Genomic DNA, 14,867 nt, shown 5'->3' on the forward strand with positions numbered 1-14,867 from the left:
AGCATTTAAGCAGAGGGCCCTGATTTTGCTGCTCTTTCTTTCTATATACTTTGCAGAATGGTTTCCTCAGGCAGAGTAAGGCAAACATGGCCCAAAGAGTACAGGAAGGAATACAGTAAGTCTCAAGCAGATTTTTAAGCCTAGTCACCAAAGCTTTCTAGAACTATAGTCAGCTTCTGGATAAGTTGAATAAGAAAGCACCATAATGGAAAAAATTAAAACAAAACGTAGTGTTCAAGCATCACTATTATTTAAAGGGACCTCTTGACAGACTCCTCAGGGGAGGGGAAATGATGTCCTGCTATCAAGTCCCTTCTGTGGGAGGAACCTTTATGAAGCCATTATGCAGTCTTATTAGTTTTTACTTTTTCTTGGCTGATAGAAGCTACATTTCCCTTCAGTTATTGGAAAATTTCCTATCATTTTATTATCAATAGCTTTCCCCTCTCTTTTTATTTGTTCTTTTTGTGTCTGTTGTATGCTAGACATTTAAAAAATCTTCTTGTATACTTGCATTTAATTAAATGTATTCTTCAGAATGACTATTACACATCCTCCAACCATACATAGATCAGTGATTATTAGTGTGTTGGCTTATGAGAAATCCAAGACTACATGCCTAACATCCAATACGAACAAAATATTCTAGATGTAGGTATGAGTAATTGTAACTATTTCATATAATACATATAGTTCAAAAGTCAAATAAATACATTTTTTATTGATCTACCATATATTCAGCCCTTTGGTAAGAGATACATTAAATGAAAAATGAGAGCTATATCCCTGTGGCAAATGTTCCCATGAACATATTTATTGGCAGCGGTTGGTGAGATTTCATTCATATGCTAGGTATATTCTTTGTGGCATCTTGTTTGGCTTTTGCCTTCCCCCAGGTACTAAGAACTCGAATGTGTTCTATGACATAGGTACTTAAGTGTCTCTATTGTAGAGGTAGGGTTGAGGATTTCTCTTCTAGGATAAAAGAAACACGTGGAATGAAGCAGCTCGACTTCTACCATGCCAAGGTAAAAGAGACAATGGAGACCTGACAACTGTCCTTGGGTAGGGAGGACAGCGGCCAGCTTAGAGCTGAGCTGTGTGGTGTCAGCCATCCAAACTCCCTGCAACATGGGAGCCTCATATGGAGACCTCTGTTTCTAGGAGAGAGTTCACTGCATTAGTTACTCTTCTTGTTGCTATGACCAAATAATTGACAAGGTGCAACTTAAAGAAGGGGTTTATAGTTTGGGACGTAGTCTATCATGACGGGAAGGAAAGGAAGCAGAATCGTGAGGCAGCTGATCATACACCATCTGTAGTCATGAGGCAGAGAGGGGACTAAAAAATGGGGCCTGGTGAAAACAGAATATCAAAGCCCACGCCCCAGTGAGCCAATGTCCTCCAGTAAGGCTCAATCTCCTAAATGTTCTATAGCCTTCTAAAATAGTACCTCCAACTAGGGTACTCTTCAAATGTGAATCTATGAGAGATAGCTTATATTCAAATCACAATGGGCTGGTGCCTTTGACAGTATTTGAAACACGACACATTACCTGAAGGGTAATAGACATAGAGACTGTACAACAGTACAGACTGGGTGAAACCACCACAAAGAGTCTGTAGGCCCATTTCCCTTCAGTGGGTGACATTTGAAGTGTCCTCTGCTCTGTGAATCTTTGCTTCTCTCTGGGCCATCTTGAAGGTAACTGTTTATTTCTGCTATAAATCTTCAAACAATAGAAGGTTACCATTTTAGTTTGCCTAACTAAAGAGGTTAGTGAAAGACTAACCTCTTTGAATGCAACCATTTTCTTTGATCATCACTGGACGGAGCCCTTTCCATGAAGGTCTGTTGATCGGATAATAAGCACCATCAAACTTGTAAATTCATGAGCCCAGAGGGGATGGGGGAGATCACTTGTAATATGCCAAGGTAAAAGAGCCAAGGGAGGCCTAGCAAATGTCCCTGGGTAGGTAGGACAGTGGCCAGTCTAGAGCTGAGCTGTGTGATGTCAGCCCTCTGAACTCGCATCACAGCCTCTAGCAACTCTTTAAAGCCGTGAGGCACTTGGCACAGCTTCTCTGTGGAGGGCAGTAAACACGAGATGAAATGACCAGTATATTTTCTCCATTGTGATCAAGTTCTCCATAGTTTTTGGTTGGCAAGAGCTTGGACAGTAAATCAGTGAGCCCTGAAACGAAGGCCCCATAAATAAATTGGTTCCAGTGGGCTAGTCACACGATGGATGCTGTATTTTCCAGTCACTGCCATAATTTTAATGAGCCATCCTGGTGATGGATGAAGCTCTTGTGGCACTCTGTCCTTAACGTGGTGAGCGGTGGTCCTGGAGGTTCAGTGTCCTGTCTTTATATTATAGGCCAGATCTCTATCTGTGTTTTGGCAGGTATAGCTTGAAATATTGCTTGTTTGTTTATTTATTTATTTACTTATTTATTATTTAACTAACAACAAGTTAAGCTTGAGGTCATGCTGAGACTGCCATGATTGAATGCTATAGAGAGAAAGGAATTTCTTCATTTCTTTCTGGAGAGCCAGATCCAGATAAGCAAGCATGTGTTGGTGGCTACCCATTTATCCTCCCCTCCATCCCCCGCCCTTTTGAAAGCATCTTAGTGGTTTTCTGTTGAGCTGATTTATGACAGTGATACCCAGCTAGAGGATACAAAGTGGGATTTTTTTTTTTTTGAGAAGATCTGAACTTTGGATAAGAAACGATCTATTATATGTACTCTAAATGTTTCACAAGATTATCATTTCTAGACATGGTTTCAGAAACAGGTCAAGAAAACCATTTTTTATTTGAGAAAGTGGGCTCAGCCATCATGTTTTAAAAGGTGATACTTCTCATTGCCTGTGCTGCCCAAAAGCGGCCATTTTCAACCTGTGGGTTGCAACCCCTTTGGGGGTGTAATGACCCTTTCACAAGGGTCACCTAAGACCTTCCTGCATACAGATACTTACAATTCATAACTGTAGCAAGATTATAGTTATGTAGTAGCAATAAAAATAATATTGTGATTAGAGGTAACCATGGAAGTGTATTAAAGGGTCACAGCATTAGAAAGAAAGAGAACTGCCCTATAGGATTTCCAAGAGCACCTCCTCCCTGTCCTGTTTTCAGGAGATGGTAAAAGGTCATTCTAAAATACATCTCCATGCATACCATAGAGGACTCAGGTGCCAGTTTGGGTTCACTAGAAGGAAAGCTTTTAAGATGTCTGCAAGACTACTAGACTCCAGTTCTGCAATGCTGTTCCTCAGCCACCTTGCTGACCCTGCAAGAGACTGACAGATATTCAGATCTAACTGTCATGCTTGTGGGTTATAATCGTAGCCAGATTGAAAATGGAGTGTTGGAAGGGGGGGGGTGTAGATGTTTCTCTCCAACTCCCTCTGTAGATCCTACAAAGAGGCTCAGAAATCTCCAGAATCAGACTTTGTTTCCATAGAGAAGGAGCAGGAGGCCTGGATGGCTTACATGAGTTAGCCAGATTCTCAAAGTTCCTTAGAACCACCAGGAAGACAGTCCTTCCCATGGTAAATTAAATTTCTCTATCTGGAGTCTGTGCCATGAACATACATTGAAGTAACATTTCTAGCACTCATTAATGGAAATACACTTTTTTTTGAAATGCTAGAAGCACTCAGAAGAGATGACATAAGCAGCTGTTTTCAACCCTTTGTATCGATGAAGAGAGGCTGCAGAATTTGTGGGACAGCAAAGGGACAGCTCTACTCTGAGTCACAAAGTGAGGGATGAGGGAGTTGGAATATCAACAAGGTCCCAACTGATGCCGATGTGTTCCTCTGTACAAGGTCAAGCTATTTCAGGCCATTCATCATAGGGTACCATGTTCTGTCTATCAGCTGTGTCATATTGTTCAGCCCTTAGCACGAGGGACTACTGGTGACCCCTCTTTGAACTGGTCTGTGCAATTTTTTTCACGGGAAGTCTTTAGATTCTATCCCGGCGGGGGGGGGGGTGCCTTGACTTTTAGTGAGGTGGTCTTCTCACTCTGTGTTCTAACAAGTTCCAAGACCTTGAATAAGTCATTAGTTTTCCCTATCTGTTGAATGGGGGTAATACCCCCTCATTTACTTCTAACTTCTAATGTTGGGGGATTAGAATGGATAAAGTATAGGAGATTAATAGATATAATCACTTGGTGTGTCAGAGGCCAGTTGTGAGAAGAGTATAGCCATGTGCCACACAGTGACATTTCAGCTGATTTCGGGGCTTCCCTAAGAGGAGTTTGGGTTACACATAGTTGTGACACCTGCACAACTTGTCACATGATTGTGCAAAGGCTGACGCAAACAAACCCACAGTGCGAGCTGACATAAAAAGTAGCACGGGCAGTACCTGAGACCTGACAATCAACAGTTCTCATTGGCTAATGTAGTTGATGTATCCTAGAGTGCACTCCTAATTATAAAATGTTCTCTGTAAAAGTTTGCTATACCAGCAGCAGCCCCGGATAGTTTGTTTTATGTCTTGATTGTACCATTTGCTCTAGTGCTTGATCTACTCTCATATTCGTTCATTTATTTGGGCCCTGGGAGCCCATAGGTACATGTCACACAGCCCAGGTGTAGTTTAATAATCTGTGCCAGCTAGGTGTATGGGAACACGCCCTATGATGCTCACATAATGACAAAATTACCCCCGCTGCTGGGTACCCGATAGTGCTACTTACAGGCAGAATTAAGGAAGTAGAATTACTCAGCCAATGAAACGGTTAAAAACCCAAAAGTGGGGTGAGTTCAGAAAACAGAGGGTTAGAAGCAGCATGAGGCTGTAGACGTTCAGAAGACTTCAGTGTGAACAGAGCTGAGCGCACAGGATATCACTCACAGGAACTGCAGCCATGGTGGAGACTCACTCAGAGAACCAGGGTCTAAGATCCAGGGAATGAGTTTTGTGATACCTGAGAGCTACTGGCATGCGTAGAACGGACATTGTTGGCATAGAAATAAATGTGGGTCCTCTCACTCTTACACCTAACCCACGGCTTTGTCTTCTGATTCTCGGTTTTTTTTTTTTTTTTTTGGTTTTTGGGTTCTGGTTTTTTTTTGGGGGGGGGTAGGGAGTAATCATTGTTTTTGGGGGGTTTTGTTTTAAGAGACAGGGTTTCTCTGTGTAGCCCTGGCTATACTAGAACTCCTTCTGTAGACCAGGCTGACTTTCAGCTCAGAGATCTGCCTCCAGAGAGCTGGGATTAAAGGTATCAGACACAACAACCCCACCTAGCAACCTAGGTTCCCTAGCAACCTCACTGTGCTCACTCATAAAATGTGTGGCCTACATACATCAAACATATATACAGTAGTGAGGTCATGGGTTCAACTAGCCAGAAATGTCAGTGGGAAAGTTATTTCACAGTAAAAGCTACTTCTTGACCAGGTGACACAGTGCACATTGGTATTTGGGGATGAAGTTTATAAACAGGGGGCCCTGTTTATAGCTTCAGGTCACATCATGGCATCCTGTTTTTTGTACAATGAGTTTAAATAATCCACTGTACAAGAGATACAACCAGAAGCTATCAAAAACCCAAAAGTACTAGTAGATAATTGTGAAGGTTGGGTGGAGGACAGGAAAGATGGAGGGAAATGAGACCCTTTCAATAGCAAGAATATGCCTTAAAATGATATCACCTAGAGGTAATTTTTGTTTCTACCACCAACACATTGAGATGCTATCTAAATAACACCCAGTACATTCGAGTGACCGATTTGTACCTTCAGTTTATAAAATGGAGTTGGAATGGTGAAACCAACAGGTTGGCGGGAGTTTAGAAATGTCTCCGGTGAAAACTAAACTTTCAAATGGAAACTTTTAAGTTTCAAAACAACCTTTATTCTGTTTGAGGACCTAATACAATGCATTAAGCAACTTAAAACAATACATAGCTTCACTGAATCTATAACTTGAACAAAATGTCAAGGAGGCACACTCCCTCCCCACCCCAACCCCAGTTACCTTGTAAAGGCAAAATTACAACCAACCATGACATCCTCCCTCTCGTCAAAAGACCAACTTTAGTTTATCAATGTCATATAAACAGATTTGTAAAAACACTGAACAGAGTGTAGCTTTAAAAAATACACACATATAAATGAGGGTTCTTTTTTTTTTGTTTTGTTTTGCTTTTTTTTTTTTTTTAAATAGCAGCATCCTGGGCAGCCAATGCTATCTCATGGTGACAAACAAGCTTAGTGTGAAGTGGGAGAGTCTTTCCAATTGAGCCAATTCTACCCCCTTCCCTCCCCCAGTACTAGTTATTTTACATAACTACAGGTTGTTGTAAAAAATAGAAGAATTTGGCATTTTGGAACTTTGTCCCATGTGAGGCATTGTGCTTTATTTTTAACTGCCCCTTTCTTAAGTGACCCTAAATTCAGACAGACAACAAAGCCCACTTTCCAAGTGACGTGGATACCATGCATTGCGAAAGCACACTTGGGAAAACCAGCAGGAACATCAGTAGACTTCCCAAACAAGTTATAGTTCGGAACCAGATATATGACAAAGCAATTGGTTCCCCACAATGACAGCTCACAGAAACACACTCTGACCTGACAACAGGGACACATCAGGTAAGCAAGTCATGCAGACCTGCTCCCCAAAAGGGAGTAGCTTCTAAAAACAGGAAAATGTCAACTAATGGACTTCTCGCTTCACGTGCCGACAAGCTTTACCTTTATAAGACAAAACAAAGCAATAGCACACGCACACGCACACGCACACGCACACACACACACACACACACACACACACACACACACACACACACACACACACAGCGTCTACAAGACCTGTACTGGACATCCGCTTGTTACATACTTGAACTCCACTGTGGATCTGCGTGGCTGAAAGGTGTACTGGAAACAGTCCATGCACACTATACATATATACATATATCCAGGGCTGTGAAGTTGTCAAATGTTGCAAAACATGCTTGCTGCCTCATCACGTGGTTATGATCACTCTGGTGTGGAACACGAGGTCCCAACCCTCCCACGTCTACAGCCTAGCTCTGTCTCTCAGCAGCTTAGTGTCTGCTGGCTCTAGGATGTGACAGGTTGTGAGAAAAACCGATGCGGGAATGCTCACACCTCAGCCATGCCCTCTCTATCTTCGATCATGCTACTAGAGGAGGCCTGGATAGAATCAGGTCAAGCTTCTCTAAGGACAGAGCCGGTGAGCATACCAGCCTGTCATCAAAAAGGCATTCAGCAGGACGCTGAGTGACTTAACTCAGTGGCTCCTGCCTTCTGACAAATGAAAGCTCTATTGTACGTGTGTTGGTGAGATGAGAAATTGAGGCAACTGCCTAAAAGTTGCAAGTCATCCTGCAAAGAGTGCTGAAGGAAGAAAAAAAAAAAAAAAGAAAAGAAAAACCATTGAACAGAACTTGTAACGGTGCAATCTCAGATCCATTTTTAAAATTAAAGTTAGTTGTGTTTGATAGCATACGTGATGTGCTGCAAAAAGGAAAAGGGGGAAGGAAAGAGAGAAAGAAAGAAGAAACAGAATCCAATTAACCACCAACCTAGCTTACAAACAAGTGTTAAGTCTTCAGTCACATGTGGCATGGCAGAACGCTACCACTGGAAGTTGCAAAGCCTGGGGTGAAGCCAGGGATCAATGGCCTGGCAGTCAGGAGGTGGGCAGGTCAAGTCTGCAGGCTGACAGTCTCGCTGACTGACTCTTCCTCTTGAGGATGAGCAGTGGCTTCACAGGAAGGAAAAGAATACATTCGACAGACCATTAACCTGGCCACTGGGCTGCAAATTCTAAGATTCAAACAAGAACGACATTACGAGACCTGCAAACACCTTCACCTTAGTCTATAAAGGGAAGAGGTAAAGCTGGGGGTGCATCTGGTAATTGAGAAAGAGAAACTGAGGATGGCTGGTGAATCTACCTAGGCTGTGACCGTGATTCCCCACGATCACACCAGCTTTTGCACACGTACATGAGGGTGGGCAAACTCAAACTCTTGTCCTAAATTAAGGATGTCACCAACTGCTCCCTTCTCACACCCTGACGTATACAACATGCACCTTTATGCTAACGAGAAGGACCGTCAGAACTGTCAGTTTGCATTTAACAATCTCCACAGAGCACAGGGACCGCCCACTTGGGTCTACTTGTCTTCCGATCTAAGCGGAACTGAACAGAGAGCTAGGAAAGTAACAAGTATCCAGCTAGAAGTACTGTTTTTCAGATCATGCCTTTGCTGAAATGAATGGTGACTGGCTGCTGTGACTAGTCCAATGCTGCAAAGAGAAAAGAACACATTTTCTAAATGCAGGGATTCAACCTTGAGGCCAGTGTGTTACAAGGACAACGAGAAAGGGCGCGTCCCAGGAACCCCAGAATGAACTCAGCATTTCCCTCAGGAGAATGGAGATGCTGGCCAGCTGTGCTGGGTTCGAGTTACATACAGTAGGTCTGGAGTTACTGGTAATAAACTCAGATGGGGAAAGACGGGAGACACACAGCCTCGATTCTCCCCTTCTCTGGGATCCCAAGAAAGTGCACACCACCTTACCACCCCCCTCCCCTTAACCCTGCCTGTTACAACCCATGACTGCCTCCCCTCCCTCCAGATTCAACAAGTTCACAATTGATAAGGAAACAAACATTGCCAGGTACCGTATTTCAAGAGTCTTCACACTGTTGGACTCAGCCATACTTTGTCATATCATATATCGTTTTCTTTTTCTTTTTCTTTTTTTTTATTGAATAAAGCAGCTTTGAAGCTTATCAGGGCCCTGCCCAACATTTAGTCCGAGAAAAAAAAAAAATCTGTTATGAACTTTTTAACCTTGGGCTAACAGCCAAGTACTCTGTACAAGAAAAACTGTAAAATATTTCATAGTTTTAATTCTGAAGCCATTTTTCCTTTCTGGCATCCTGTACATTTATTTTATTTTATTTTTTTTTTTAAAAAAAGTAAGAATAACAAAAACAAATATTAACAAAAGTCAGGGACAGTATTTTCAAGCAACAAAATCCTGGGGTGAGGAAAGCTTACTCTGAAGGTGATCGGAAACTGGTAACAATGTAATAAAAATCGAGAATTGCATAGCGCTGCACGTTCAGCCTTTAGCAAAACAAAAACAGAAGCTATTTGGTATTGATACAAATCCATCTATTTGATAGTTAGTCACTCGTTATTATGTACATGTTTTATATACTGAATGTCATTTTTAAGTCCCCTTGTCCACACTCTTTTTCTCTGTTGGCAGGTTGTTGGTTTGACAAGCTTGAACAAAAAGGTTTTCTGGTGTTTTTGTTTTTCCTCCGAACGCACTGCATCGATGTTCTCTCTCTGAGCAGACGCGGCTCTCTGCTACATGTCATCCGTTCATTTAAAAAGGAAACAATCCACAGTGCGATGTGTCTGGGATCACCACACCCAGTGACACCCAGGCTAAACCAGGCTGGACCGAGCGGCCCCAGGTGCAGGCTCCTCGGCCCTGTCTACCTTCTGGTCTCCAAAGTCCCAACTTGTAGCTGGTAAAGCTTCAGAAAGCGTTCACAAGCACCATGGTTAAAGGCCTCTTTGTCCTTGCACGGAGAGATTTTTTTGCATTTCTTTTTCCTCTGTGTATTGTGGCTTTAAATTAAAAGAAAAAAAAAAAAAAAAAAAAAAAAAGAAAGATAAGGTTAGAAACGTCTGGTCATCCAACAGCCCTAGGCTGCATGTCTTCCCCGACTTCTTTTTGTCCAAGAAAGCTCTAGTCCCATGTGCAGACATCCGGCTTCGATTCCGCAGCTCAGTTCACAGGTCGGGCTGGAGAGGAGCCCTTTGCTTCCCAGAGGCCTTGGGTGGCTTGAAGGTGAGGAACTGTATCCGAGGGAGGGCAGCGCTTCATCGCCTCTGTTGTGCATATACTGGGTATGCTAGTGTGACATTGAGGGAGTCATTGTGCTGCACCAGGGAGGTGTGTTGGTAATGTAGCACCAGCTCTTTCAGGGAGCTGTACAGGTTGTAGGGCTCGGCGAAGCCATAGCCGGTGGCAGTCTTGTTGATGACGCAATGTTTGACTTCGCCATCTACCCTGGAAAGGGGAAGGGAACAAGAAAAGCCTTTTGAGCTGGTCCCAGACAATCTGGAATGCCGCTGTAGGGTATTTTTAACAAAGCTGTCCTCATGGAGGGGGCACAGTGAACGGTCTGTTTCACTCCTGGAGAACCAAAGCCCCAAAGCCACAGTAGACTATTAGTGCCCTTTATGCTGGGGAAGCAACACGCACAGCATTTGAGCCTCCTTCACTAGACTGCTAAACGTTTTAACAAAAGGAGAGGCATAACCCGTGTGTATGGAGTAGGGTTCCTACGAGATGTGAGCGCTTGCTAGACGTGTGGCTGGATGTGCCATGTGGCCAGCATGTGACAAATGGCAGCTTCCGACCTTTCAGGTGCTGTTGTTACTATCTCAGTAGGACCACGTGCTAGCTTCCCTCCTTCCAGTTATAATCAACAGGTCTCTTCAGCTCTCCTTGAAATGCCATCAAAGCTCTCCATCTTGGCATTTATTCTGCATTCTCCTAGTCTCTCATCCTAACTCAAAAGCTCTCCCTGTCTTTCTCATAGGGATAGCTCTTAAACGAAGCCGTGGTTTTTTTTTAGTGTCTTTCCATACAAGAGGATGGTTATTTTTCTGTCCCTGTGATGCTAGTGACTCCCAACCTTCCTTGCATCGTTCTTTCGGCTGACTGGGGTCTCCATGTGGCAGCCTATGCTGAACTCAGTCACTCACCATCCTCTTGCCCAAGCCTCTGAGTGCTAGGATTACAGGCGCCATACTCCGCCTTCCGACTGTACTTTTTAAAGTACCCCTTCCACAGAGTTAAGGGGTAAAAAGAAACTAGACTACAAGATAGAAATGTGTCCACTTCTGGGGGTATCTCTGAACGATCGCAATGGAGTCCTTGCTCTTGTTTAGGTCATCCCTGAAGGAGTGCCTGGTCTACTTCAGGTGTTCTCACAGAAACGTGACTGTGCGTTCTAACTATATGGACTCTTAGAGGGGTGGGAATAGTGGGCCATCTCTGTTTATAACTAAGAAAGAAAGAAAAACCACTTGTCCCAGCTGTCCAACCAAATGGCAGAGGGGTCTCTCCGTTAGGTGTTCTAAACAGAATCGTTTTCACATTCTAATGGCCGACGAATAGCTGAAACAGGAGGAGGAAGTGGCTTTGAGCTACTTACACTACAGAGCAGGCATAGCAGCCCTGCTTACTGCTCTCCCGGACCAGGAAAGTGCCATCTCGTTTCCCTCGCAATAGGTTCTCGGCTTTGTTTCGGTTGCTGCTCCCCACATTCCACGTCTTCTCATCATGGTGGGGCAAATCCTCGTCATCTTCTACCAGTGAGTATTGGCTGCACAGGCAGAAGGGAAGGTTTGTGACTGAAGAGTGTGGGAACCCAGCCTGCCCCCAGGTCTCCTTCCAAGCAAGTCAATCAGATGACTCAGCTCTCTCTGCTCTCCTTGTGTCTGGCCTTCTCACCAACCCCCAGGGTGAACGGTGAGCAGAACCTTATTACTACCTCCTCTTGCTAGTCCGAGGCCACCCTTAGATACCCGGGCAGGGGCAGAAATCAGAAGACTGCCCGTTCGGAAATAATTCAAGCCAAACATATACTTAACCTTCAAATTATACTAAACATAATTGTCGGTTTCCTCTCATTGTTCCAAAAATATTTGGGGGTTTTTCTGATATTCAGGGGCATCATTATGGACATACATACAGGGTCAATTTATATAACTGTGGGTTAAAAAAACAAACAATGCCAAAAACCCAATCTTCCTGGGCCCAACTCTCCCTTTGTAAAGCTCTGGGTCCTGCCACTGAGTTTATAGTTTTTCCTTGGGATGTGCCCCAAAGTCAGTGAAAACCCATTGACAAAACTCTCAGCTCTGCAGCTGTCTGCTTCCCTCCCGACTTCCGCGGCTACTTACTCTTCTGTGTTTTCGTTTCCCAACCATTCGTTCAGCTTCTTCTGCCGGACCCCTTTCTGCGTCAGCCACCTGAAAGAGTTTTGCAAAGTAAGGACCTTGAGGATTGCTCCTTGATTTTAGCCACTGTCAAAGTCTCCAGGCCCTATTTCCAACACTCACATCAAGTATTGATCTCTTGTCTTTCTCAGCTGAATGAGGTCCGGCTTAATGCTATTCATGCGCTTGTCGATCTCGCGATACTCGGCTGCCTGCTTCTTCAAGTCTTCCTCCAGTCTCCTCCTGCTGTCGATGATCTCGCTGATCCGAGACTTCAGCTTATCGTGATTATGCATTATCCTGCAGGCAGGAGCAAACAGACCAATAAGTGCCTACCCACGCCGGACAAAGCGCCCAGAGGAAACGGAACACGTTGTTTACTTCATTTGTCGACTGGTCTCAAACACAATTTTTTGTTACCTCCCATCACAGGGATAATGGGGACCTCTCATGGGTCATCATCTACCTTTGAATTTCCTTCTCGTTGCCTTCGCGTTTAAACTTCTCTATGTATTCTTTGCTGTACCGCTCCTGGGTTTGGCACTGCTCTTCGAATATTTTTATGGTTTCATTAAATGCTTCGATAGCTGTTCTTTTCATCTGTATTTCCTGCAACACAAGTTTCACATAAGGCAATGTCACTACTTTCAGAGTACGACTTCTGTACTGTCAGAGAGACAGGCTAGCAGGTGATGGACCGCAGATGAGCCGCTAGTCAGCACAGCCACCCATAGGGACCAGAAGCCCGTTTGGCCACTAACAGTCAGGTACTTAAGTCCCCTATTGAAGTGATGTAATGGCCACACAGAGCCTGTGCAATTTTGTCATCGACCCCAAACCACCTCTAAATTGCTTGAGCCTGCTCCCACATCAGTGCTATGTAAGTAAACAGCTGTGTGGTATGGCCTAGACTACAGCAGCAAGGGGCCGGGGAAAGTCTGTTCTGTGTCTCATTCCCAGAATGCAACAGCATCAGGATTTAGGAGCAGGAGACAGGGAAGGCCAGTGTAAGCTGTTAGCAGAGCTGGTCAGGAATTCACAAACACTTATCAAATAGATGATAAAGAAACGCATGTTCCTTGTGGAGAATTTTCTGACTAATTTCACTTTTTAAAATTATGTTCTATTTTTTTTGAGATTATAATATAATTACATTATTTCCTCCTTCCCTCTCAATCCTCCCATATTTCCCCTCCTTGCTCCTTCAAATTTATATTGCACGCATGCGTGTGTGTGTGGTGTGTGTGTGTGTTCCTAAGTATGAAGTACAAGCTGGTCAGTCTTTTAAAAAGCCATTTTATTTTATGACATCCATGCTGCTTTTTCTGATGATCAGCACAGTCACTTCTCCTCACAGCAGGAAGAGATGGATCTGAACTTTCCATTCCAGAGCTTGGACAAACTGACATTAGCAGTTATTATCAATGTCCAGCTTAGGCAGAAGTATCCAGTGAGGAATTGTATCAACTGGGCTTACAATAACCCTGCCAGTTAGAAGCAAGCTTCATGTGGGACTTTATAAGCACATGGGCTACCCTGAAAAGGGTTAGAGACACTTAATTCTTCTTCTGAATCTGAATCTAAGATGTGTTAGTCCAAAATATCTTAAACTCACCTGGGAAGTACGAGTGTATTCCTCATATAATCTATCATATTCCCGACTTTTTTCTTGAAATTGAGTATTATATTCATGTAATTTTTTCCCTACAGCTTCAATATTATCTTCTTTGACAACTTGATCCTGGAAGGAAACAGAAGCAGGGAAAAAGAATTCAGTTGATAAGGTATTTACTTAAATACCAATCCTTAAAGACATAGTCAATTCGGTGTCTGACTTAGCCATTAAAAAGTTCCGGCCAAGGTGTAAATTTGTCGAAACCCAATTTCAAATCATTTTCTATGTTGGAGAGTCTCTTGGCCCCCATGTTACCGCAGTGTGAGGAGTTCTGTGCGAATTACCTGCTGGTATTTAGACACTGGGTAGAGTAACTTCACATCCAGCTTGGGATTGTACTGAGCTAAGGACTCATTCCGGTAGTGGTTTATTAATTCAACCACAGAGTTGAAGGTTAATGGATCAGAGAAGCCGTATTTCCCATCTCGGTGAAAGATTTTGATTAATTTGTTATTTCCTCCTTTCCTATAAATACAACACAAAAATAATGATTATTAGAGTTTTCTGATGCGGAAGGAGGGCCCTGAGGGGAGAGGGAGGAGAAGGCGGCTGACCTCCTGGCTCACCTTAGTGTGAGAGTGTAGTCACCGTGCATTTTAGTGGATGCATCTCGTACCAGAAAGGTCCCATCAGCAGTGTCTCGGAGTTTTTCATTTACTTCTTCCCTAAAATGGTTTGTTTTTTGATGTTGAATAACTACACACTTACAAAGACAGACAGACAGACAGACAGACAGACAGACACACACACACACACACACACACACACACACACACACACACACAACTTTCCCCGCTCCTGCACTGGGGATTGCTTGACCTTAGCTTTAACAGACACTATTCTTTAGGACGCTGAGCCGAAAATCCAGATGTTCCCTATCTTTACATTCTGCCGTCCTTGGACATTTGCACGTCAGGACTGTTCATTTTCGAAGGTCACTAACAGTTTACTCCTTCTTTGCTTATACAGAAGTGTTACAAATTCATCCCACTGAAAATAAGTGCACTACACACACGTCCATACACACACTTCCATACACACTCCTTTACATTACTGGGGACTATAATACAAAAGTTGTTGGGTTTTTGTTTTTGTTTTTTTTAAAAAAAAACAGATTCTGACAAGTCAGCACAGAAAATCAGGCTCCACA

At 43.4% G+C, this 14,867-nt stretch overlaps 1 protein-coding gene across 4 annotated transcripts in view; it reads right to left on the reverse strand.

Annotated features, from left to right (window-relative positions):
• Positions 1-5,862: 5,862 nt before the first annotated feature.
• Pik3r1 (phosphoinositide-3-kinase regulatory subunit 1) overlaps positions 5,863-14,867 on the reverse strand; it is an 84,872-nt gene continuing 75,867 nt past the window's right edge. For all 4 annotated transcript variants that reach the window (NM_013005.3, XM_087616445.1, XM_087616457.1 and 1 more), the window contains 8 exon segments: positions 5,863-10,102; positions 11,256-11,426; positions 12,007-12,075; positions 12,166-12,342; positions 12,509-12,651; positions 13,658-13,783; positions 14,002-14,182; positions 14,284-14,382. In NM_013005.3, coding sequence (NP_037137.2) covers positions 9,913-10,102; positions 11,256-11,426; positions 12,007-12,075; positions 12,166-12,342; positions 12,509-12,651; positions 13,658-13,783; positions 14,002-14,182; positions 14,284-14,382 — 1,156 coding nt within the window. In that variant the 3' untranslated portion in view covers positions 5,863-9,912.

Source organism: Rattus norvegicus, chromosome 2 (genome assembly GCF_021556685.1).
Source record: "Rattus norvegicus strain SHRSP/BbbUtx chromosome 2, alternate assembly SHRSP_T2T, whole genome shotgun sequence".
Lineage (NCBI taxonomy): Eukaryota > Metazoa > Chordata > Mammalia > Rodentia > Muridae > Rattus > Rattus norvegicus.